The 24,586-nt window shown below is 40.3% G+C and overlaps 1 protein-coding gene across 2 annotated transcripts in view; it reads right to left on the minus strand.

Annotated features, from left to right (window-relative positions):
• The window catches only part of rbms3 (RNA binding motif, single stranded interacting protein), a 294,917-nt gene extending 273,311 nt beyond the window's left edge, over positions 1-21,606 (minus strand). For both annotated transcript variants that reach the window (XM_073483024.1, XM_073483022.1), the window contains exon 1: positions 21,433-21,606. In XM_073483024.1, coding sequence (XP_073339125.1) covers positions 21,433-21,606 — 174 coding nt within the window. The remainder of the gene's footprint in view (positions 1-21,432) is intronic.
• Positions 21,607-24,586: the final 2,980 nt, after the last annotated feature.

The following is a 24,586-nucleotide window of genomic DNA, read 5'->3' on the forward strand; positions in this document are numbered from 1 at the left end:
TTTATTATTATTATCGACTGTTTTTTGTTTTTTTCTCAGGGCTGATATCGTAATCAAGGAGATCAATAACCATTATTTGAAACCGATGGACATTTGCAGTAAAATTTTAAATCTCAATGTACTTCAGAACAATTTTGAGGCACTTTGAGTATTTCCTGTTTCTGCAACTTTATACTTCCCCTCAACAACATTCATTCGGTGACTTTAGTTATCAGTTTCTTTGCAGAGTCAGTTTATTCAGTGTTGATAGGCTGTTACCTGTGACATGTAACCAATCAGATAGTGCTGTGGGCGGGACATTGAGCGAGACCAAAGAGCGGTGACTAACGACAGAAAGGATGCTGAATCAGAGCCAAAGTATTACATTTTTAAATTAATGTTTTTTATAAGCAATCAGATGCAAAAAACACTGATAGATAATCCCAAATAAAATGCTGAATATCTGCCACAATAATCGGCCAAGTCTCTGTGGTATTGTTGTGGCTGCTGTTTACTACTGTTTGTGCATTCTGTGACTGCTGGCCAGAGGGTGTTCCTTATTTTTTCTTCAACCCATACAAGTGCTGCTGGGATACAGCTGTTTAAGACACAGCAGTAACCAAGGCCTGAAAAACAGCCTACAAATGAGGTCTAATCACAGGGACTGCTGTTTAAGCACAACCTCAAGTTGTAAACAATGTGCAGGAATTGGCAAATAATATCACCACCATTTCAAAAAGCACTGCAATTGTGAGTGATGTTCAGAGAACTTAACATAAAGGAGACAGGGCACTATAGTGATGGCACTGACTGGCCAATAAAACAACAAACAACAGCTTCCATATCAACAAATTATATTTTAATGGTATGATATTCTTAGACAGTACCATCAGCTCCCTGCGGTGCAGGAAATTATGTTTACAGTTGCTACCATGGCAACAACAAGCATATGGCAGTGTTGGCCCTCAGTTGGATGCTGTGATCTCAGTTTCGTGAGCGTGCCTTGGAAACTTTTTAATGCTCAGTGCAGTTTAAAGTTCAGCAGTGCTTCTTCATATGCCATTTTAAATGATAATACATCACATTAGATAGGGACGACTTGTCAACCACTTCAACACACACCAATAAGTAAGATGTTTCAATGCTGTCAGCTACATTTGCATAAAGATTACATAACTAACACAAAAATAGAAAAAGGTGGCTAAATGTGACGGATTACTACCGTATTTCAGGTTTTGCGCATGTTTTCAAGCAAGCAGCATAAATCTGGTGTATGGAGTTAGGTAGTGATGGGATGTAGAGCTCCACATCCACCTCAGCACTGTCAGCTCTGCATGCCTGCTGTCTGTCACTGGCCCTCAGGTCACAGAGCTGGCCTCTTACAGCCTGACTGATAGGGAAGTATGTGTGTGTGCGTGCGTGCATGCGTGCATGCGTGCATGCGTGCGTGCATGCGTTTGTGTTTGTGTTTGTGGCCAATACATTGGTCAGCATGATGACTTCAATTAATATTGGCTTATGATAAATCCATTAGAATCAGTGTATACATTAAAAAGAAAATTTCAGTAGACCACCATGTAATGCATTTTGTTGCTGAGCCATATCTTTTTACAACATATATTTTTTTTATGTATTTTCAACTATTTATTGCTGTTGTTTTTAGTCTGTTAATTACATAGAATTGATTGTAAGAAAGAGCCGTTTAATCACAGTGATGTTGCTAGTTACGTGTACCGCATCTCTAGTAGGGGTCAACTGGTTAATCTGCACCAATAGGATGTCACAACGATCACTATCGGCAGAACTTGGCTTTAATAGTGGTCCATGGCTGCGCAGCCTACCCCCAATCATGCACTGACTCTGTTTTATTCCACCAGTACACTGACCGAGTCACTAGCATTAGCTTTTAGCAGGAGCAGTCCAACATGCACCTATGCCCCTGAGTGGACCTGTGGATCCCGGGCACTGAATACATTGAAAAAACAAAACAACATAATTTAATCATTTAAGTTTTTTATCAAAGGAAAAAACTGGTAAATTGAATATCACTGGTAGGCTATGAAGACATGACCTCATCTCGTGCTTGAATTTTTCCACTACAGGCAGTTTTTATCGACTAAAGCTTTTAAGACAGAAAATAATGACAGATGAATCGGTGATTAAATAATTCTTGGCTGCAGCCCTACTTATTACTTACTTTTTTTATATTCTCACAGCTCTTGAAGGGGCACTATGTAGCTTTGGGGGACAAACTCAATCTCAGAATTTTAATATTCACAATATTAATTAGGTGATAATACAAGCTCAGAAAAAAATATTTTTTCCATAACTGAATAAACAAGCTGCTCTCAGAGGAAAATAAGGTCCCCAGAACAGAAGCTAGAAATGTGGCAAGGTCCGCCAAATATAAACAAGGTAAAACAGTCTGAAATTGTGTTGTCCTTTAACGTCAGTTTGTTTATTCAGTCATGAAAACAGAGTTTGTTTATTTAGTTTGTTTAGGCATAAAAAAAAAAAATCAGTCAATGAACATCTTTCTCTTCTGATTAAAATTTCTTCCCCACAACTATGTCGTGCACCTTTACAGAGGCTTTGTCTGTTATTTGCTTATTTAAAGAAACTAATATTTGCTTATACAGCCAAATCTAATCTCCTCAAATATTAATATCAGTATTTGCATACAGTCTGTGTGTCTGAGCAGGAAAGTCAAAAATAGAAAAACACACAAGGACAGAGATAGAGAGAGAGAGAGAGAGAGAGAGAGAGGTGTAAGGTGTATATGTGCCTGACTCCATGCTGTACCTGCTGGACTTGGCAGCGACAGGCACTGTCATCTGACCCTCTCCTCTCTTTCACTGGCTTCACGCCAACCTGCCTGAGCCGAGCCAGGCACATCGGATTAATATCTGCTGGCCTGTTACATGGCTCTGTCCTTACATCACTGTCCTCTGCTGCTGACTGTACAGTGAAACAGAGGCAACGGACAAGACGCATGTCAAAATACGCACAAACACTCCATTATTCACATCGAGGCAGCAAGTGAGTACCAGTGGTGTCAAACTGAAAATTCCTGTGCACTGCTCATGGAATTACAACATTTATTAACTCGATACATCAGTCTGATGTTCTGGTTCATACAGACTTCGCTCAGCACATGAATTCTACATGAATTGCTCCCATTTTGAAGAGCTCCTTTCCAATGCACCTGCATAACAAGTACTGCATGTGCAAGTTTTTTCTAATCAGCTCGCCATACTGGATTTCAGCCATTAGCAGTAGGGTGCCAAAGTGAGAATCATGCCGTGAGAGAGGCTACTGATTGTGGAAGCCTGCAGTAAAGACTTGACTTTTTGACTTCTCTCTTGAAGGATTTAGAAAAGTTGGGCTGAATTCAAGATGAGTAATTGCATTATTTCAACTTTAGCTTATTTAACTGGAATAACTCAAAAATAATATCAGAAAATATTGCTTGTTATTAGCTCGACTATGGTTTTATAGCAAGTTTCCTGTTGTACCAGTCACAAAGATGATAAAGAGTTCAGGATGAATCAATGAAGATAAAAACACAAAAAATACAGTTTGATTAAAAAACAGGAGGAAAGGATGAATGCATTGGTACTGTATATGTGTGTCATGTTTCTGTTTCTGTGTTTGCATACTGCATTCACAGAAAAACTCTAATCACTCATCAATCATTTCATCAATCATATCATGCCATTGTTTGTGTCACAAGCCTTTCATATTTTATAACATGCTGGCTGAATGAAAGGAATATTTTCAGAGAAGATACAAAAGATTTCCCCAAAGACATCCTGAGGAGAAAAGGAGAAAAGCGAACAAAATGTATTATTTTTGAATTGTCCCTGAATTTGCTTTGCTTGGCTTAGATGCATCCTCAATATCAAAAACTCCACACAAAAACTGTGCACTCTGAAGTATTAGAGGGTCTCTGAGTTATCAGTCTACATACAGGAGCCTATAGCTTGCCAGCTTTTGCTCTGGGAATTTTATCATGACAATAGCGAAGCCGCCTCGGGGCCCTTTTAAGCTTCCCTCATTTCATTTCCATCTCTATTGCTCTCTGAGTTCAGTTACATTTGGCTGTGCATCACCATGGCAGCGGACACTGGCCCTTATGTCTGACTCAGACATCATCCAGAGCATTTCAGCTCTGAGTGAGTCATAATGAGTCCCACTCTCCACAGCTACGGCACCGAAAATAGGCTCACTTTCCTCCTTAAGATTTCTCTGGGGAGAACGTCTGTGATCATCTCTCAAAACGCTCCTTTCATTCTGCAACAAACATTTTCCAAAATAAGTAAGAGCTAGGAATGTTGGGATCTGGCCAAGTGAGTAGTGGATGTGTGTGAACAGGATATGCACACAAGGACAGAGAAACACATCATAAACACATTGACACAGAAACTGTGCATATAAACAGAGAGGCAACTTTAACTGTATGCACATACTGTATAACCTATTAGAGCCTAACAAGAGCCTCAACATATTAATCTCTAGGGTTGTGACCATTCTCCAAGTCCACGATTCAATTTGGCTTTCTATTTTGGGGTCACGATTCAATTACATTTTCAATTGAAACATTATTTTTTCGATTATCGGCCGATATTCAGTACTGTTATCGGTGGGGTATTTTTTTGTGTGTGATTGGCAATAAAATAAAATAATTAAAAAATGCATTACTTTGGCTCTAATGCAGCATTCTTTCTCTGTCTGTAGTCACTCAACGTACCACCCACAACATTATCTGATTGGTTGCATGTCACAAGTAATAGCAACATGAATAATCTAAATGTGCAAAGTAACTAATAACTGAAGTTATTAAATAAATATGGAGGGGTGGGAGCTTAAAGTGGAAACATTTTTTAAAAATCTAAGTAAAGTACATTAAATGTAATACTAAAGTGCAGTACTTGAGGTAATTGTAACATTCCATGAGTTGTGTTTTGCTAAATTTTGAGACTAAGATTTTCATTTTTACTGCTAATCGGTTGCAAATATCGAATAGCTCATCTGTCTCGGCCTGATTACTAATAGTCAGTTTCGGTATCTGCCCTGTAAAAAACATATCGGTTGAGCCCTAGCAAACTGTATGATGTTTGAGGCAAGGTTTTAAAGCTCCATTATTACATCAAGCAGTCATTCTCACATTATTGAATTCACAGTTCCCAAAAGTTTTGCCAGTAATGCGCCTGAAACATGTGTTTTTTGAATATGTTGCATCGTAAAATAAGCTGTCAGTCGAATAGTTTTTAGCGTTGCACCAAGAATGAACAGATGAACTCGGATAGAACATAAGAGGTTAAAATCATTTTCTGACAAATCAAGATAAAGCCCTGCACAGAGGAGCTGAGATTCATTTGCTTTGTATGCAGTGTGTGTGTGTGTGTGTGTGTGTCACAAAGGTTTCTGTGATGCAGCCTCCAGGCCTCCAGTTCTGCTAAATGAGAAACTTCTTTTTCATTGTGATGGGAGGGGAGGACTGAGGAGACATAAGGAGGGAGGGATGTTTCCCACCTGAAATTTGTAAATGAGATTTACTTACCCTGGGCTCGACATTCATTCTGGATCCCACGTCTGGGGAAAATAGTCATTTCTGTCTCTCATTTTCCTCTATCTCTGAAATCTATGCACTCTACTCTGTCACTCATAGAGACCTGTGGGGCATGTACCCAATACAAACTGTTGAAGATGGGCTCCAAATACTTCCTGGTTCTTTTTGTGGTCTATTGAGGTAAGGATGAAATGTACTACATTGATAAAAATCAAATATCAGTTAGGATATAACCGGATTACCTGTTTCCTGTGATAAAGCTAAAAGGCATTCCATGCAGCAAACTCTGCCTGTCTAGTAAAAAACAGTGAAAAAGAGTATTCTTATTGTAAGTAAGAGTTGTATTGTGATGCTCGTTCTTACATTTTAAAAGATTTGTAATTTTTGTGAAATTGTGACAGTCAATATAACGAAGTGTGCACAGGAAGAAGATTAAATAAGAGGGTGAGAAAACAGTGTGAGGCGGTTGTCAACGCTGAATGTGATATTTTTTCTAACAATTTAAAATTGCAATTTAAAAATGTGGGCTGATTTATTTCATCAAAGAATAGTGAGACAATTATGTGATTAATTCAATAGCTGACAGAAAGTTGGCTGTAATGATTGCAATTATTTGCTAATCTAGACAGCTTGTCTTACTTATAGTCTTATGAAGCAGACCTGTGTATTTGCCATTTGCTGCTATTAGGTAGTTAATAAGGCTTGATAAGTATGCTGAGAAGCACATGAGAACTTTAATAAAATGCATGTGTCTATTTTTCTATTTAAGAATTTAGAATTTACTTTAGTGCTAAAAAAACACATCAGTTTGTTCATACTGTCCAGTGCTGCAGCACTGTATTCCCCCTCCGTCTGAAACGCTCTATTTTAACTCCTGTCTCTTTAAGTCCCCCCTCCTAAACGCCCAGTCTCCTCTGATTGGTCAGCTCACACATGCCTGACCCAGCACCACTAACAACAACAGGGCAGCCATGCTAAATCAATTCTTACGTGCTAGAGTCATTATTTATGCAAAATGTATGACAGTCACAGTATTAAAGGGGAGACTACTGACGAGGCGTTTCAGGAGCAGAGAGGCACATCTTTATTTGACTTTGACCTTTTCAACTTTCAAGATCTTTTAAATGCAAAAGATCCAATATAAAACACTGAAGGAATGAAAAAAAATGGATAGAGCATAACAGGTCTGATTTAAACCCGTGACCTACAACCAATCTCAATAAAACAATAGCTGCATGCTCCAACAGTTCAATATGATCCATGTGCACACAGTACACAGGCTCAAAGATCCATACAGAATGAAAGCATGTAGCCAGCGAGCACAAGTGTGCAACAAAGAGATATCTATCCATCCAATAAAACCACACCGTGTGCTAAAAATAGGCCCATTGAGAACAGTGTAGAAAGAGGATCTACTCCAGCTCTCTTGGCACAACAGTCCTTGCTCTCAATCCACCCCACCAACCTTCCGATGGGATTTGCTAACCCTGTGCAAATGTGCCAGTGACCCAGTCTGCTAGCTTTCTCCGTCAAGGCCTTTTAAGGACTCCTAAGACAGTGATTAACATTATTACAAGTGTTACTTAAATCTGCTGGTGGAAGGACATAGGGGAGAGGAGATATGTAATTAAAGTATGAAAAGATGCAGAGGAGAAAATGGAATTAGTGCACAGAACCATGGCGCCATCTTTGCCATTTTTTTTTTACAGCTAATTCTAAAGATTTGTTTCATAGTAGTCATGTACTAATAAGACTGAGTTTAAGGAAAAGTTAATCAAGCACACCTGAGTGAGTGCTTAATCAGTTAAAATACTGTTAGTGAAAACACCTGTGGGCCATTAAGGAGGAGTCTTTACTTGCTAGTTTGACTAGTTTGTATTTGCACCTACTCAACACAAAGCAGGACAAGAGGCAATTTAATAAAGAAAGGTTGCTTGGCTGCTTGAAAACTGCAGAGGAATAATGGGGGAATCAATGGCAGGAAGAGGATAGTGTCATTGGGATTAGAAGGCAATCTGGATTAGTCAGAGGATCTGAGGCTCACGCTGCTGCTCCTGCAGGCATCGGATGACACATGCACAAAAATGCCAAGTCAGGCTGAGAGCCTCAGACAAGAAATGTGCGTGCATACCCATGCACGTTCATGTTGTCATTTGCTTTTCTCCAATTCACACGAGCCTTCTGCAATTTTACACAATAGTCCATTGTGATATTTTAATTTTATCAGGCAGAAATCCCTTGAGAAGAGGACGAGATATATCTTGCCACACGCTCTAATCACGCACTGTGTAATAGCTCTTTGCTCTAATATCTATAAAGTTAACAAAGTGCTGGCACAAAGTCAAATATGTATTCTATCCGTTTCAATACAATTGGCTCATATAACAAGCAGACTAATAATACTTGAGAAATAACTTAATTACCGCTCACTCTCCGCCGCGCTCTAATTATAGCCTTTACAAAAGAGCAGCAGTAATGCACTTTTAAGTGTAATGGGAGTTTACCTAATTAGGCCTATCACACACACACACACACACGCACACACAGACACTGGTGAGAAAACTGTCATTCAGTAATTAGTAGTGGTGATGAAACCCTCTATTACCATTTCATTTACACACCATCACAGGGCACAGTCGGCTGACCTCTGTGCTTGCATACAGCCAGGCTTTGCTAACAGCTTTTAAAATAGTAATATCTTTATGACTGAACTGTGGCACAGCACAGCGGGATATATTAGCTGCTTTGCTTTTTTATTTCCACAATCAGTTAAAAGCCAGTGCAGTATTTTACCATTATCTACTGCAGTAATGACTGTCTTATATCTCCATCGGTGGTGTTAATGAGTGGGCAGGAGCGGTCTAACTGCAGCAACTAATAGGGTTGGTCACACAGTCTAACTAGGTGCGAATGTACATATATTACAGGCCATGGGGAACATAATAGAGGTGGTTGCTCTTATTATCACTGAGGTAGTGGGGTGCCCTAATGATGCCTCTGTGAGCTTAGCAGCCAACCAGCCAATCACCCGTCCAGTCAGCCATCGTAGTGTTCAGCTCTTTGTTTTAAACCTCAACAGATGTGCAAATGTCACTCACTTGGCCTGGACTCCAGTTGTGCGTTTGAGCTTGTGTGAGATCCGAAACTAGACTCCCTGCTGGGTTCGCAGGGTTTACGAGATATGGAAACCTTTAATTTTACATTAACAAAGGTTCTACATCTGGTGCATTGGGAAAAACCGTAGGCCTGAGGTTGAAATTAGGTAATTTAAATATATCCTCAAGAGTTTTGCCAAGGTGGGGGTGGACTGTTTGCCTTCTCATTTTCATCTAGATAAAATTGGCATGTACTTGCTGTTGCCAATTCTCCTAACTGGATACCTCATTAAACAATTTTCACGTGGCCAAATTTATCATTGGACATCTTTAAACATTTTGCTGATTTTCAACACCATTTTCATGCATAAGTCATGGGGATGGAGTGTTTATAACATCCAATATGACTGCCACTTCTCACTGTGTTGGACGCCCAGGAGACTCAAGGGAAAAAAAAGCACTCGCCCATCATTGTAGAGACCCGGCTCAGCTTAAGTAGACAGTAGTCGCAACATTGCCACCTTGAACAGGCTGTGAAAAAAGGGCTAGTGTTTATGGGTGGGAAGCCAGTGAGGGATCACATTCTTAGTATCCCCAAGTTGTAATGCAGAGGCAGTTGGATTCTGGGGAAAGCGAAAAGCTACTTTTGCAATATGTCCTCCAATATGAAAAGAACTGACTGCCATGACTCAATGTACGTGAAAAGACATGGCTGTTCACTTCCTTCCCAGGACACCAAACTGTGACAGATGATATAGTTTGACATCAGATGGGGCCGTAAGGAACTAAGAGGTAGAGCAAACTGGTAGCATTCATGCTACGCTTGCATACCGACCTCATAGGTTCTGCAATGAGTTTTACCAAAAATTAAATGTTATTCAATTAATTTAGTAGTTCCAACACAGAAGGAGTGGGGTTTGCAATCCAACTCCAGGGCATGACAATATTATCGAAGGGGAAACCAAAACAAACAACCAATACCAACTAAAAGAGCAGAGCTATTAACTTCGGGGTATGACTTTACTGACTTTCTCACAATGTCTGCTGTGTAAAATATAAGGGCTAATTCAATTTTATATGAGGAGTTGTTTGGTCCTCTTTCTTCTCCTTCTTTGAAAAGGTTGGTTTCTCAGCCTCCACGCATGCTTGGGTGCTGAGGCTTTTTGATTGTGGTTTATGTTGCTAGTTTGGGCTGGAGGTTACCGGTAGTCCTGTTTTCGGTTTTCTTTGTTTAGGGTTAGAGTTTCCACATAGGTAGGTTAGGGGGAGACGGAGAACGACGGCCCACTGCGTGGCTGGTCCAGCGTCAAACCACCTTTTTGTTCCTTTTGGCCGGGACCTTCAGCCCTCTTTTGTTTGTTTCTTTATTGATTGATTTAATAAAGCCTTTTTGAATGAAACCTGAACCTTGTGTCTGGTGTCCGTATATGCTGCCTCCTCCAACCCCTTGTTTGAGTCTTAATTTAATCATTACAGATGAAGGTCGTAACATGTACCATTTATGGATTCAAGAATGACTTATTTCTTACATCGTTTAGGTGGATTCAAACCAGAATATAAAATCGCCATCTGAAGTGCAGCTTTTCTTTGACATGTGCATTTCTGCACAAACACAATTGTGGCTTCAATAAAATAGATCATTTGTAAACTATTGTTACATGAATATTTTCACATGGCCCTTGATCTAAGATCAGTGTTTTGAATAGGCTATATCACGAAAGAAACCAACAAAGACATAATCGGAAACATTACCAGTCCTGTTATTTTTATGTGTTTTCTAGTGAAATTTATTAACAGTATGCACCTACATCTGGGATCTGCTCCGTGTCAGACTAAGTGAAACCAATTCTCTCACAAAGATCTCACCACCAACACTTCTCAGCAAAGTTGCAGCATTTGTTTCCTGTCATTACACCCTCTTAAGCGTTGTAAATGTTGTGTATAATTGGGTACACATGGATTTTTCCAGCACAAAATAGATATTATAGGAAGGATTTAATACAATTCTTTATAGTTTTATATGGAGGTTTAAATCTTGTAGTTTCTATTTGAGATCTTTATATGCTTGGAATTATAAAAAGCAGTATTTATTTGCAATAAAACACAAAAACGTAAAAAGAAAATCATGTTGCTCTTTTGATTTCTCAAGATGTTAAAAGGACTGCAGCCAAGCCTCGTCTAAACACTGGAAAGAAATTGATGCTAAGGGCTTGATTATAATTAATCAGGAGACATTTCCGAGTGGAAACAGATTGTCCAAATGGAAATATTTCATTGCATGTGTCACGAATAAACAGTGCAGCATCTGCCAGAGCAGACAGAACAGAGCTGAGGTTATCCTCCCATTAGAACGCCCTTATCTCAAAGATGTCCTAAAAAACAGTCATTCTGTGTCACAGCATACCTAGAGTTAAAACACTTGATCTATGCTTCTGCGTTGAATCCTACGGCATAGCCTACACCATGGCCTACACCATAGCCTGAGATGCACCCAGAAATGCAAACGCAAGTCGCAGTGACCCAGACCACAACAAAAGTGATTGGTCCGCTTGCAACGTCGCATTTTTCGGCTTCCCCTCTGCTGCATAGTAGTGGTGTTAATACAGGGGATTATGAACTGTAGTGACCCCTAGTAAACACACCGACCTGTTTGGCTGTTGCAGTCCCTCCTCCAAATGCCAAGTAACGTTATAGCTTGGTGTATATGGATGCACTGGGTAAAGTACAGCTGCCGATCAGCTCACCACCACCAGCAACCGACACGCTAAATGTTCACAACAGCATACAGCATAGGCTCTGTGTAGTGTCTACATGCAACTATAAATCAGGCTTAAGTCATTATCATTCCATGATGACTAAACCAGACAGGACAAGATAATGTATTTATGTATGAGGCTGGATTTTCTTGAGAGCAGAGTTAGTGTTCTGTTCTACCCAAAATTATGCTCGTACAGACACTAATTTAATGGAAATGCTTACAAGGGTGATACGTAAGTGATGTAGTGGCACCATGTCCTGAGTATGATAAGGATATACAAACTATTCACATATGCTAGAAAAAAAAAAATTGCCTAAGCAGCTGTCCCCAATTCTTAATCTGATCTACACCTAATTACCAATGTTACTGGGGTGTTGAAACAAAACAATATGTTTTTATAAGCAAATCAAAAGTACAAGCAGTTTGACAGCATGACTAATAAGGAAATAAGCCAAGCACTCTCTAATTCTCTTTCTTCCTACTGTGTGCAAATGGCTGCAAAAGCTTTTTGTGCATTAAGTTCTTTCAACTGATATCTTTTGTGTTCTTTAGAAAAACAGGCTTTTTCATGAGTTCCATGTATTTTTGAATTATTAATCACAAAACTGGCATTGGCTGTAATGATTTCATTAATAACGCCTAGAAATAACATAATGATACATATGTTTTCATCTTGCTTTGTCTTGAAAATGTGCAATCTGCATATGAAAACAATAAAAAACAGCCCTGCTGAAACATGAGAATAACAAGGAACAGTAATCTCTGATATAAACCACTCAGTTTGTCCAGCTTTTCGAACTTATTTTGGACTCTGAAAATGGCTCATCTAAAACAATAATCACACATTGTGACTGTGGGCCCCTTTGTGTGTACCCACTACCTAATATGATCCCTTTTTTGTTGCAGAATGTTTACTAAAACAAAAATCCACTAAGTAATTGAGTAAAACATGTAATCCACCATTGACTGTTAAACTGCATATAAGTATAAGTCAAACTGCTAATTGAACATGCTGTACATAACAGTTTTATGACTTTAAGAGGCACACGATGTACAGTCTATGGCCAGAAATGAGAACATATTTTCTGGCAATATATAAAACTCTAATATAAAAATTCCACCCTGTGAAAACCAGGACGGACTACTGCTAATCCAGCACATTTGGCAATTCTGCACAAGTCTTCCTTGACCTTTCCTTTGCTGCCAAGTCATCACAAACAGAGTGAACAGTTCCCAGCCTTGACACTGAGTCAGAAGCAAACCCCCCCGACAACACACACGCCTCCACACAGCTCTACTGTAGCAGACACACAGCAAACATCCACGGGGTGCTCAATTCATTAAAAAGTGAAAATGCAAGGGGCTGAATTTTTTTTTTTTTTTTTTTTTTTTTGATCACAGCGAAGGATTTTCCAGATGGCCTCCTAAATAGGGTGTACTCATGCTTATGTTCCCATGCCAAATTGCTGGCCTACAAATCAAGTTACACTTCCAACAAATATTTCATTATGGACCATCTAAATGCAAAACAACAGCAGTAGTTTTTTCATATGTAGTCTACGGCTTTAAAAATGCTCAGGAAAAAAAGTCTGCTTTGATGAATACTAAAACAGCTTGCAGCATTATATTTAGAGAAGAACAACAATGTGATTTCTGTCAACGCATACAGTACATATTTACACACAAGCACATGTAGAGCAACCATCACCACAAATCTCAAAGGAGGCACCTGTCAACCAAAAATGCGGAATGCTGTTTGGAGGCCATTTGTGAGTGTAAGGGTTGAAGGTCAGCTGGATAGGATGTTTGAGTCAGGCAGGACTGGAGTCATGACTGGTGACTCTGCTGAGTCCAGTGAGCCCGTTAGGTCATCTGTGTCGAGGGTGGATTAGGAGCGGTCGGTGATCCCATCAAAGCAATGTGTCACCAGCACCGTGTCTTACCGTGGAGCCACACACTCCAGCGAGCACTGATCCCCTTAACTGACTCTCAGCAGGCCCGGCAACTAAGGCGAGCTGACAGCAGGGCTATTTTCGTGCAGAAATCACCCCTGTTTGGACAGGGCCACAGATAGAGATGGCCGGGGCCCATGCCATCGCTCTCCATTAGAGAGAATGAAAAACACAGTGAGGATCCCACTTTGCCACTTTGCAGCAGGGAGCAACCTTTTGCTCACGACAGCTCCGAGAAACAGATGAGGGATAAATGTGTTGTGACAGCAGTTAATAAGGTCCCTGTGATCTGCTGGTCGGTGTGTCAACGTGCGTGAGTCTGTGTGTCAGTGTGCACGAGTGAGTGCCCATTTGTCATCTATGTTTATACTAAAAGTATGCTTTGAACAGAGGAGTAAAACACACTGATGAGAGATAAATAGAGCCACTAAAGGAGGTTGTGTCTTGATACGTGACTACTTGATACATATTTGACATCTTTGATCATTCTTTCTTCCTTTGTATGACAGATTAAAGAGCCAATGGACTAAAATAGCATGCAAGAACACAAAGTCTCTGCAAATAGCCAGTCTTAAAACAAATTAAATAGCATACCGGTCAAACTTATTAGCATTTCTTGCCATCTATACTGTTGCTGTTCTTGTACAGAATCTTGTACAGTTTACTGAAAAGAGCTATCTAAACCAAATGTGCCACTTTTACCATTTCTACAGGAGGTTTCATTTGCATTTCAATACATATCACTATCTCTATAGGTCCACATGTGCCTGGCAAGCTTAAGTTTACAGTAGGCATCCATGCAGCGATCACAAATAGAGCTAAGGATTAAAAAATCAATTTGTAATGCTCTTTCACCTTCTCACTAATGATCATCCGTCCCTAATACATGAGATCATGGACGAAGGCTTGACCTTGGCCACCAAACCAGGAGCCAACCCAATTACTTCCTGCTCTTGACGCTCCAGAGACGATATATTTATCTCACCTCCCCTGACAGTATTACAGCGCATTCTTTTCAGTGTGAAAGCAGCATCTACTGTCTAACAAAATGACAGAATATGTTTTGAATTAGAGTCTACAAAGTGCTTGCTTTCAAATGACGCATCTTTTTGCCTTATTTAGAACTGATAAGTCATGTGTTATGGCTGGTGACTGTCTGAGCTCAGGCATGGCTGGCTAATAACAGTTAGCTGTTTCCACATTGGGTGCTGATGTAAATGCTGCATCACCTCAACTCGTGGATGGATATTTTAGTGGTGTTCCTGGAGTGCTTCATAACAGTTTCGCAAAGTTAGCACCCTGCAGAGGTTTCAACAAGCTGTCTGATGAAATGTGGTCATACTTTGGATTAATATTCAGAAGAGCTTTGAAAATCTTCTTTTTGTTCCCTTTGTTGGTCTATGAAATGCGCCATCATTATGTTTCTGATACTAGTGAGCGACCCAGTGATTAAGCTAAATATAATCCCTTTATACGGCAGACATTTTGAAAAATACAGGTGTTGCCAATAACATTAACCATGGCTCCTTTCTATTCAAGAATGTTACACACAGAAACCTTGCCTACTGAGTGCAATGCGTCCAATTATTCTATTTGTTGCATCGTCAAGAAGTAAAGATGATTTTGAAGTCCTCTCACTTCTTGAACAAAGAAAAAAGATAATACTGACTCCATCCAATCCTGAAAACAAGACAAGAGCAAGGAGAGTTTCATCTGTTGATAAAGAGGTTGTGGAATTATCCCAATCGCTTCCAGGTGTTTTTCAGGATGTCAGTGGTCCAGTTTGATACACTGCGAGCTATACTTGAACCACACATTAAAAAGAAGACCCCCAATTTCCTTGAACCTCTTAATCTTGAACAGCTGTGGACGGTATATATGTGCAAACAACCCTCTAAAGGCTTTGATGGATGCAAAAAATGCAGAAAATCGAATCTGTTCCAAAAAAATGAATGATGGGCTAAAGTTCTAGAGTCAGTGTATAAACATGAGGACACACTTCCTTTTAACTGTGTAATTTTGTATGAAAAAAACTGACTTGGTGTGCAAAGTCCTTTAGTCAAACGAGTGTGACTGTGAGCCAGCATTTACAATACCAGGACCCTGTAACCTGTGGAATTTTAAAATGTCTCCTGTGAAATACTAGGCCTACTTATTATATCTTGTTTTCAGTAATCGCTATTTGTTTAACACAAAGTACATTAGTATCAATTATTGCTGCAGTCCAATTATGCAGTCCAAATATATCTGTTAGCAAATCAATAAAGTTTAATTGAAATCTGCATAATTTATATTTGATATACTGATGCAAGAAAAGGACCTTTCTCACAGCAAACATTTCGACTTATGTACGCTGCCAGTACGCTATGCCAGTTAGCCAACATGAATAACATCAGGACCCTGGTTAAACTTATTAAGGATAACTGCTACTAAGGATATGTACTTATTTGGTTGGATGTATTAAAGTTATATACATGTAAACAACTAAATATTTCATCAGGGCTTTGTATCAGCAGTTTGTATAGAATCAGGCTGAAAACATTCGTTCCTCGTTTTTACTTGACAAAATAATTCCCCAAAGTATAATCTAGACAGAATTGTTTTTAAATTGTACTCATATTAGCTTTTAAATACTCAGGGTAGCATTACAGTAATGAGATTATCACATAAGCTACACATCAGCAGTTGTACTTTATCTGCCTGCAGTTCTTTGCCGTCACACTTTAGTCACATCTCACCTCTCTGCAAAGCAGCCACCTCAAAAGGCATTTTCCTTGAAATAGCCTGGTGCATGGCAGTAAATATTTGTGCTGTCAAAGGATTAAGACATCACAGCATATCTAAAACTATTAGAGCTACAATTTATATTCCTTTCCTGACACAGCTGAGCAGAGAAGCCATTAATTTTCTCAACAGTAGTAAGGAGTTTTTAAAGGTCCCTACTACGGTGAAGGTTTTGAACTGCCATGCTGGACTCTCCAAACACACACACACACACACACGCACGCCAGTTATCCTGCAAATAGTCTGCTTGCAAAGAGCACATGGTAATTTGCAGTTTAATGTGCATATTACAGTAATTTGCACATTGTGCTGTTTCCTATGATCAGGCATACTGGATATTGATTAACCTATACTTTAGGAAACCTGCAGCGGCTTGGGGCAGACTCCTGGACTGCTCCATCCACAACCCAACAGCCCACCGACACTACCTATTCATATCCGGAGGAGGGGTGTGGGATCGATGGCATGCCGGGATGCTATTAGAGCTGAGGCAGCCAGGCAGCCACGACTTCAAAAGCAAAGTGTGGGAGGAGAAATAACACAAGGTAATTATCTGGGCCCCGCTAGCTACAACCAAGGTAATCTGTAGAGTGGAGGACGAGGGGGGCTGTGGAGGTGGTGTTCTAGATGTCTGTCCATGTTTACCTCAACTCACTGCACTCTGCTCACTCCAGCAATGCTGACGGAGGAGACAAAAACTTGTCATGGCAAACATTTTTGTACATTTTACACTATCATCTACTATATTTACCCGACAAATTCCATGGTTAAACTGTTGACCAGCTTCAGAGTTTACATGCAACACAGCTAATGCTGTTAATTAAAAGACAAAAAGTGGTAATGACAATGAATCACATCCCAACCTGCCACACTGCTGCTGAAGCCAAATTGCCTAGCAAGGTGAGAAGCCATCTGCTTTTCCAGTTATCTTAAAAGTCATGATGAATGAGAAGAAGCCATGAGGCAAATGTTCCAAGAACATCTGGACAACAAGTCATCGCAAAGTCAAGAAAGTTCCACTTATCTGCCTGCAGTTTACACAAGTTGATCTTATTGGTTAACAAACACGAAATTCATTCTGACTTGGTGACATCTGCACAGATTTTAATTTTCTGATCGCTCATTTGGAAGTGTACACAAAATCTTCAGTCAGAGCAATTTAATATAATTTGCTTCCTCTGAATGTTTCTCATTTGTGTAATCAAATACAGCAGCAATGATCACTGGTACGACTATTCCACTCCACGCTTAAAAGCTCAATCCCTCGTGACTCTTTTCTAATGGAAGGAAAACACACATTACCAGAGATCGGTCTGTTTTACATACATATGAGAGAAGAAAAAATGTAAAAATAGTGCACACAAGCACAGACATAAACACACACACACACACACACACACACACAGACTCTTAAAATAAAGAACAATTATAAGAAGTGCAGGATCAGCAAGCTAACTCGTGTGTGCGGCCGTGTGTTTTGTGCATGCCGACTTATTTTTGCTTCCAGTGCAGTTAATGAGTTAAAGGTCAGTAGGCTGTTATGACACCAATTAGTGCAATACTTCAAATCAGCATTGTAGCTCCTCATCAGTGGTGGTCAGCTGATGCTTTGAGTTTTCAACAAAGCTAATTGCAGTATAATGAGCACAAACCGATGCCATCACGGTGAGAGATGCTACCAGAAATAATCCCTTGGGATGGTTTAGGGGTCATGTACTGCACTACAGTTAGAGTCACTGATCAACACAGGGGTCAGGGTACAGTGTGGTGGCAGGGGTTATGTTGTGGTTAAAGTGCAGGGTCAGCTGTAAGACCTTCTGCTCGACCCTTTAAATTAAAACATTTTGTGATCTTCCTTTAGGATTTTTGCATGAGTCACATGGTTGTTAAGATGTTTTCCTTCTACATTTATACTTGCTTATCCAACATTTTAAAGTACTTGGTCTAATTTTAAGTTTTGTTTTTTTTTTCTGCAGAGACAGCACCCCATACATTGGGGTTTTCCATGGTGCGACAGTGTACTAGTACTATCATTTGATTGGTGCAATATCTGTGGCTGGGCACAAAAAAAAAATAGTTTAATTTAAATGACTCCAAAGGCAGTTAACCACCTGGGTGGTTACGCAATAGTCTTTGCTTAGCCCCATCTGTGATCTGAGCACTCCCTGTAATACTCAGTGACTCCATATGTGTTGTGACAGGTGTATCAGTTGCTGACAGTTTTGGCAGTCCAGTCATTTGCCATCACCACAAATGGACCCACTGAAGAGAGAGACCTGCCGCTAGCTTGAGGCGGCTGTGGCTTAGGAGGTAGAGCAGTCGTCCTAACAATCGGAGGGTCTGTGGTTTGATTCCCAGCCCCCGCAGTCTACATGTCAAAGTGTCCATGGGAAAGATACTGAACCACGATTTGCTCCCTGTGGCCCAAAATATGCACATCTGACACAAAAAATGAAAAAAGTAAGAAGACTTGAAAATTCAGTTAGAATTTTAAAAAAAAAAACTTTTTGTAATCTGAATGTTGCTGCTACAGTGCAGTGCAGTGCTGCTACACATAAGTGTTGAGTCGAGGATGCTCAATTGTGACCACCTATGCACCCTTCAACCTCAATAAAAAGTTTGCTATTCAACAAATAACACCAAGGTGTCCACAGAAATCAACCACGCTCCAGGAAACAAAGGTATGCACTGATTCTGTCACTGAAAATGTGGAAAAAATAGATCATAGCATTCACCACAGGCTTGCTTCACAAGACATGAATCCCGCCCAGTACAACCACAGTGAGCAGATAAAATCACATCCAGGAGCATTTTGGGATTAAGTGGCACTGAAGCATACTTCATCAGTGCTTTGCTGAGAGTAAAATGAATTTTAAACCTTTGAACCTTATTCTGCCCCTGGGTATTCAGATTCTGGAGAAAGTCTGGGGATTCAAACTGGCAAATTTACTTTCAGCATCTGACTTACTTAACCTTTAAGCCACAGCTGACTGCACTGTGGACGACCTCATATGCCACAGCAGCTCTGAGCCGAAGCCCACGGGTCACACTGTGCCACCTCATTCTCTATGATGTATCACTAATAAACAACAGGGCAGGCCAGATGCACCCTTTAACAAGGACAAGAACACTGGTCCACTTCCAACGATGACAACTTGATGAATAAACTCGCCAGATTAATCAATGACACCACGGCAGCAGGAGCCGCCTGCCAACCGGTTGGTCAGGCAGTGTCAGAGGCACACACACTCCCAGGGCCACCCTCAGTACACTGAAGTAGGTGTTGACTCAACTGCTAATTAAACAAGAAAGAGCACAAAAATGAAAAAAAGAAGTACACACACTTTATTGCACACACACACTTACACCTACATGGGTGCAATGACATTGGCTGCGGCCTTGTTGCCCACGTCTGCCACTTGGGGAGACCTACCGCAAAATAAAAAAAACAGTGTCTGATGTTGCTGCCGACATCTAGTTAAAAAGCCTCTCTTGTGCTCTTAAACTCAATAAACTAACGCCTTCATGCCTCATTGCTTCACAAAGCGTCACCAACCACCAAAGACAGACAACAAATGCCTGTGTTCAACATAAACACTGTGTACTCAAGCTTTCTGCAGTGGCAACAATCATCATGACAGCTTTTATTGTCAGTTGCCTACCATAAGGGCGCATCAGTATACAATACAAGCAGACATGTAGCCAATTGTTGGAACGAAGTGTGTGAAGGCAACCAGGAAGCCCTGCTTAAGTGTGTGTGTGTGTGTGTGTGTGTAACTCTTGCTTGTTTCATTGAGCCAATTACATCTAAAGGAGAGAGAGAGAAGGCGATCTTTTATCCAGCCTTGTGGAGAGGGCGAATTGAATTTCCCAACAAAATGTCAGCGGTACAGGATTTCAATAAACTGTCTGACAAAGTTAAAAAAATATGTTTCTTGTCCTTTAATTTGCATGGTTACAGTACGTTTTACCATAAAGCACTGGTGATTATAACTGACTAATGAATGTTTGTCTACATCTAATTATTACAACTAGTGTTCAGCAGCCAATCAGACTGCAAAAGAGAATTGCACCTACAAACTATACGTATACTAATTATGGAAGTCTTTGTTTCAGTATGACTGCACATAAATGCAGCGTTTCATGAATGAAGCCGACTTTTAATTACTCTGCACATGCAGATGTTTGGAGGAAAAACATTAAAACCAAATACAAAGACACATTTTGGGTTGGGGTTTATCTATTCGGGGGCCTCTTATATATTCTGTATGTTGAAACGCTGCACCAGATTGAATGATAAATTGGTTAAAAAATAAAGCTATAGGTAAAAAAGTACATCCCTTGCCAATAAAGGCTTCCTGCCTGAACAAGCTGTCACCACACTGAAAGCAATTATTTCTCTTTTACATATTAATAGCTTTTGATATCCAGATGCTTCAGAAGCCCTTTTACCTCACCAGGATGAAGACCCTAAAGGGTTATGTCGATTACTGTTTGCTCAAATCTGCCCAAAAGACTCAAAATTGATACAGCAAGCCATGACAAGCATCCCATTCAGAGCTGCCAGTAGCAGTCAGTCCAGTCATCTAGTGAATGTTTTCGTATATCTGTTCTGTTTATTCTGCCACTATCTCTTCCCTGCTCCGAGGCCTATAGTGCCTCTCAGGCTGATTGACGGAAAGAGGTTCTGGCTCCTGCCAGAGAAGCATGATTGACGTCCTTGAGATGGAAGAGAGCCAGGGAGGATTTTTACTGTCATTCTTGGACGTGCAGAGGGCTCCAAGATGGCAAAGGGTTGATATGTTTGAAAATCAGCACGCACATGCGGAGCATGCACAATCTACTTAATGCACGTATGTATCATAGCTGTGGTTTGTAGCATGCGTAAAATGGTTTTCATGGCAACATAACAACGCATTACCTACTTCCTTTGAAACCACTGAAGCCGAAGACCAAAAGCACCTACAGTTTCACTTTTTCTTGCAACACTGGTGAGCAGACAGGTCCTTTAAGCACTGGATAACCCACACTTCTCTGCAGTTTTCAATGGTTACCACACAACTATACAACATAAAAAACGCAAATGCATTGCATCCTGGGTTTTCAGCTCTCCAAGAGGTAACACATTGAATGAGGAAGTCTCTCTATGCGAAATTAAAAGACATATTACCCAGAATAGCTCAACAGATAGTCAGGATCTCATCAATCATCACACATGTACAGGCACACCCAGACACACACACATTCAGCACAGCAGCTGCAGATGTGCAGCAGTGGGAGTCTGGGACTTACTTTTTTGTCGTCTTTCTGGCTAGCCGGCTGCGCATCCTTACTGTGGTTGTCAGCAGAAGGCCTGCCGCTGGCATCCGTCTGTCTGTCGTCCAATTCATTCTGCTGATTGGCCCCTGACCGAGGAGAGCCCAGAGGGTGGGGCTCAGGCTGCTGAACACCACTCTGGACCTCCATCTTCCTCTGCAGTGCCTTGAAAATGAAGATGGTGGAGAATTAGGAGGGAAAAGGAATGAATTAGACAGGTGGTGATTCATATATTTTGATTCTCATCATTTTTCCTCAATCCCAAATACACACTGATGTTCCTTCACAGCACATGAGGATATAACTAAATGTCGGAACCTTCACCAGGTGATATAAAGATGCAAAATTTAAATAAAGATTTACAAAAGTATATCCATAACTGAAGGTATACGCTAGAAGAAAGTAAGACTAGATGCAATCATAGCGATGAACAGGAGTATAATATGTATCTATTTAGTGTTGGATTACATAGAAGTACATAGACTTCATATTTGCTCTGACATTTGAATGAAAAAGACTGGTAAAATATTTGTTTACTAATATCCCTTAGATTTTCTTTAATCAAACATACACTGTATTATCAAGTGCAATTTGCATTTTCACAAAAAAAAATCCTCTGCATGACAACACAAAGGCCTAGTGAAGAAAAATGTGTTGGGCCAACATCATTATTATCAAACTCATATCTTTATAATAAAATTAACTAGACGGATAAAAATCAGCTGTTCAAGGACTCCTGCACCATGAGTAATCTATCATTGGAACAAGGCACTGCAGGACAGCAATAATCCTTTGCTTTAATAAAATATCATCCCTATCCTGATATAGCAAAGTAAGCACTGTGAGTTTCTACCCAATAACAACCATATGTACTTGTCAAAGGAACAGGTGCCATTAATAACTGTAATCCCTACCAAGGTGCTGTAGTGTAGCTGATCCTGACCTCTGACCTCATATCTGCCTCTGACTGAATGATGATGACTATATCATTTTCTGAGCCTGTTTCTATTGAGCAACCTGAGAGCTGCCTGCAAAAAATCCATAAAAATGTTATAAAGGATACATTCAACCAAAACTGAACATCCATTATCTGCTCAACTGGATGCTCATGGGAAGTTGGTTAAGTTTTGTAGTCCACAAAACATTTCTGGAGCTTCACAGCAAAAGAGCATTGGAGAATCCCCCTCAACAACTGAAGTAGCTGGGGACTGGGAAAAAAACAGAAAATGGGTCCATACAGCTCGTCTGACGTGATCCAAATCTCTGGAAGCTTGAAAAAAGACTTCATTAGCGAGCCACCTTGTCTGAAGTGGGTGCACAAGCTTGATCACACGTCGAGGGTGGGTGTAAATTATTGCTGGACCAATACTCTGGGGCTGATATTAGAGATTAAAAATTACAGCATCTTTATAACGCCCGATATACACACATTTTTTGCACTGATCCCTCAAATGTGGTTATCAAACCCTTACGATAAAGTCATGTAACAGAGGAAGGATATTTCACACTTTATCAATAAACTTTTTTGTGTAAAATAAGACTTTAATAATCCCTCAGTGGGGAAATTCACGTTACAACATCTTAAGAGTCATAAGCAGAGGGAAAAGAACAACAGTGACCAAGTTGTGGATAAAAAATGTACTGAAAGGAGGAACTGGGAATTTAATAATTATAAATTAACCTGAGCATCTTCTTTTTTCATATCGGTGCATATCGGGCAACATATAGGCCAATAAGGGCTCGAAAATAACAGCGATCCCGGGGTATAAGTTTGGTTGTAGTGTAATTAACGTATTTTCAAATCAATTTGGGATTTTGGGGCTTAGACAAACGAGATGGTGGCATTTTGTGTGGTTTGTTATTTTTCAGCTGTTTTTTTTTTTATTTTTAATGTTTTAAAACAAGTCCCCATCTACTTCAGTTGCTTTGGAGAATGTTACAAGTCTGTTTTCCTGTGAAGCTCCAGAAATGTTGTGTGGAAATACGAAAGTTCACGTAACCTTCTATCGTCTTTTCATTTTTGGGTGAACTTATCCTTTAACTGCACATACAAAAAAAGGAAGCTGAGTGACGAGAATACTGTAAAACAGTGTGGTTTGTGTAAGTTAGTTTCACTGCATTATATTTGTTGCACTGTGTTTTCTAGTCCCCGAACAATAACGCAGCAATAAACAAAGCATAGAGAAGTCACCTCCTCTGAAGGGCAGATCAGAGACTATGTGTCTGAAATCAGCAGTCGGGTGATGTTTGGCACTCTGATGCTTCATTCTGCATTCTGGGGGCCATCAATAAGTTATGAGGTCACTTGGTTGTGATGAGCTGCCTCATAAATACATGTCCTGAAGGAGCTTTTACTTCAACATTTTAAATGCTGGAGCACACTGACAGCAGAGGGAAAAAGGCTGCAGGACTTGGCATGGCAGGTGAACTCACCTGTTGGCCTATGTTAATTAACCCCTCTGACGTATACTGTGACGTTGACACTTAATTAGGAAAAGGTCCCAAAACTCTGAAAAAGGTATGACATGTCATTACAGCTGCAATACATGAACCTGTTATGCATCTGTACTGGGATAAGTTACCTCGCAGGTGAGGCTCCAGGTCAGCACTGAATTTTATGACGACTCTTGAAAAAAGCGTTCAAAGTTGGCTCCTTCCTGAGTTGCTCATGTGCACCAGCTTCACGCTAAAATAACCTGCAGTCGCCAAACGACAGGCTGTTTCACTCAATACAGATACAAACATTACCAACGTCCTAACAGGAGGGTTGTCGACGCCGTGTCCGTGTTATTACGGCAGCTTATGGCGGCCGCACATTAGCATAAACAAGTCGCAAAACAATGCCGAAATACCTCTGTCACTTCTCGGCTCCTCGTTAAGTCAGAAGCATATCAAGAGGAAGATGCGGTAGTGCAACTTGCTTTACATCTCTGCTGCTGCTCTGACGCGGAAAGCCACGGCAGTCTGGGGCAGAACAACAGGCAACCGGCTCATTTAGTTGTCTGAGAAGTTATTCCGTTCAAAAAAAAAATTAAATTAAAAAATAAACAGAGAGGAGCGGCTGCGAGACACTTGAGACGCCGCTGAGGAGGCAGTGTGTGCGGTGTCAAAGCTGCACAACCCGCCGCTG

This window comes from Pagrus major, chromosome 16, assembly GCF_040436345.1.
Source record: "Pagrus major chromosome 16, Pma_NU_1.0".
NCBI classification, from domain to species: domain Eukaryota; kingdom Metazoa; phylum Chordata; class Actinopteri; order Spariformes; family Sparidae; genus Pagrus; species Pagrus major.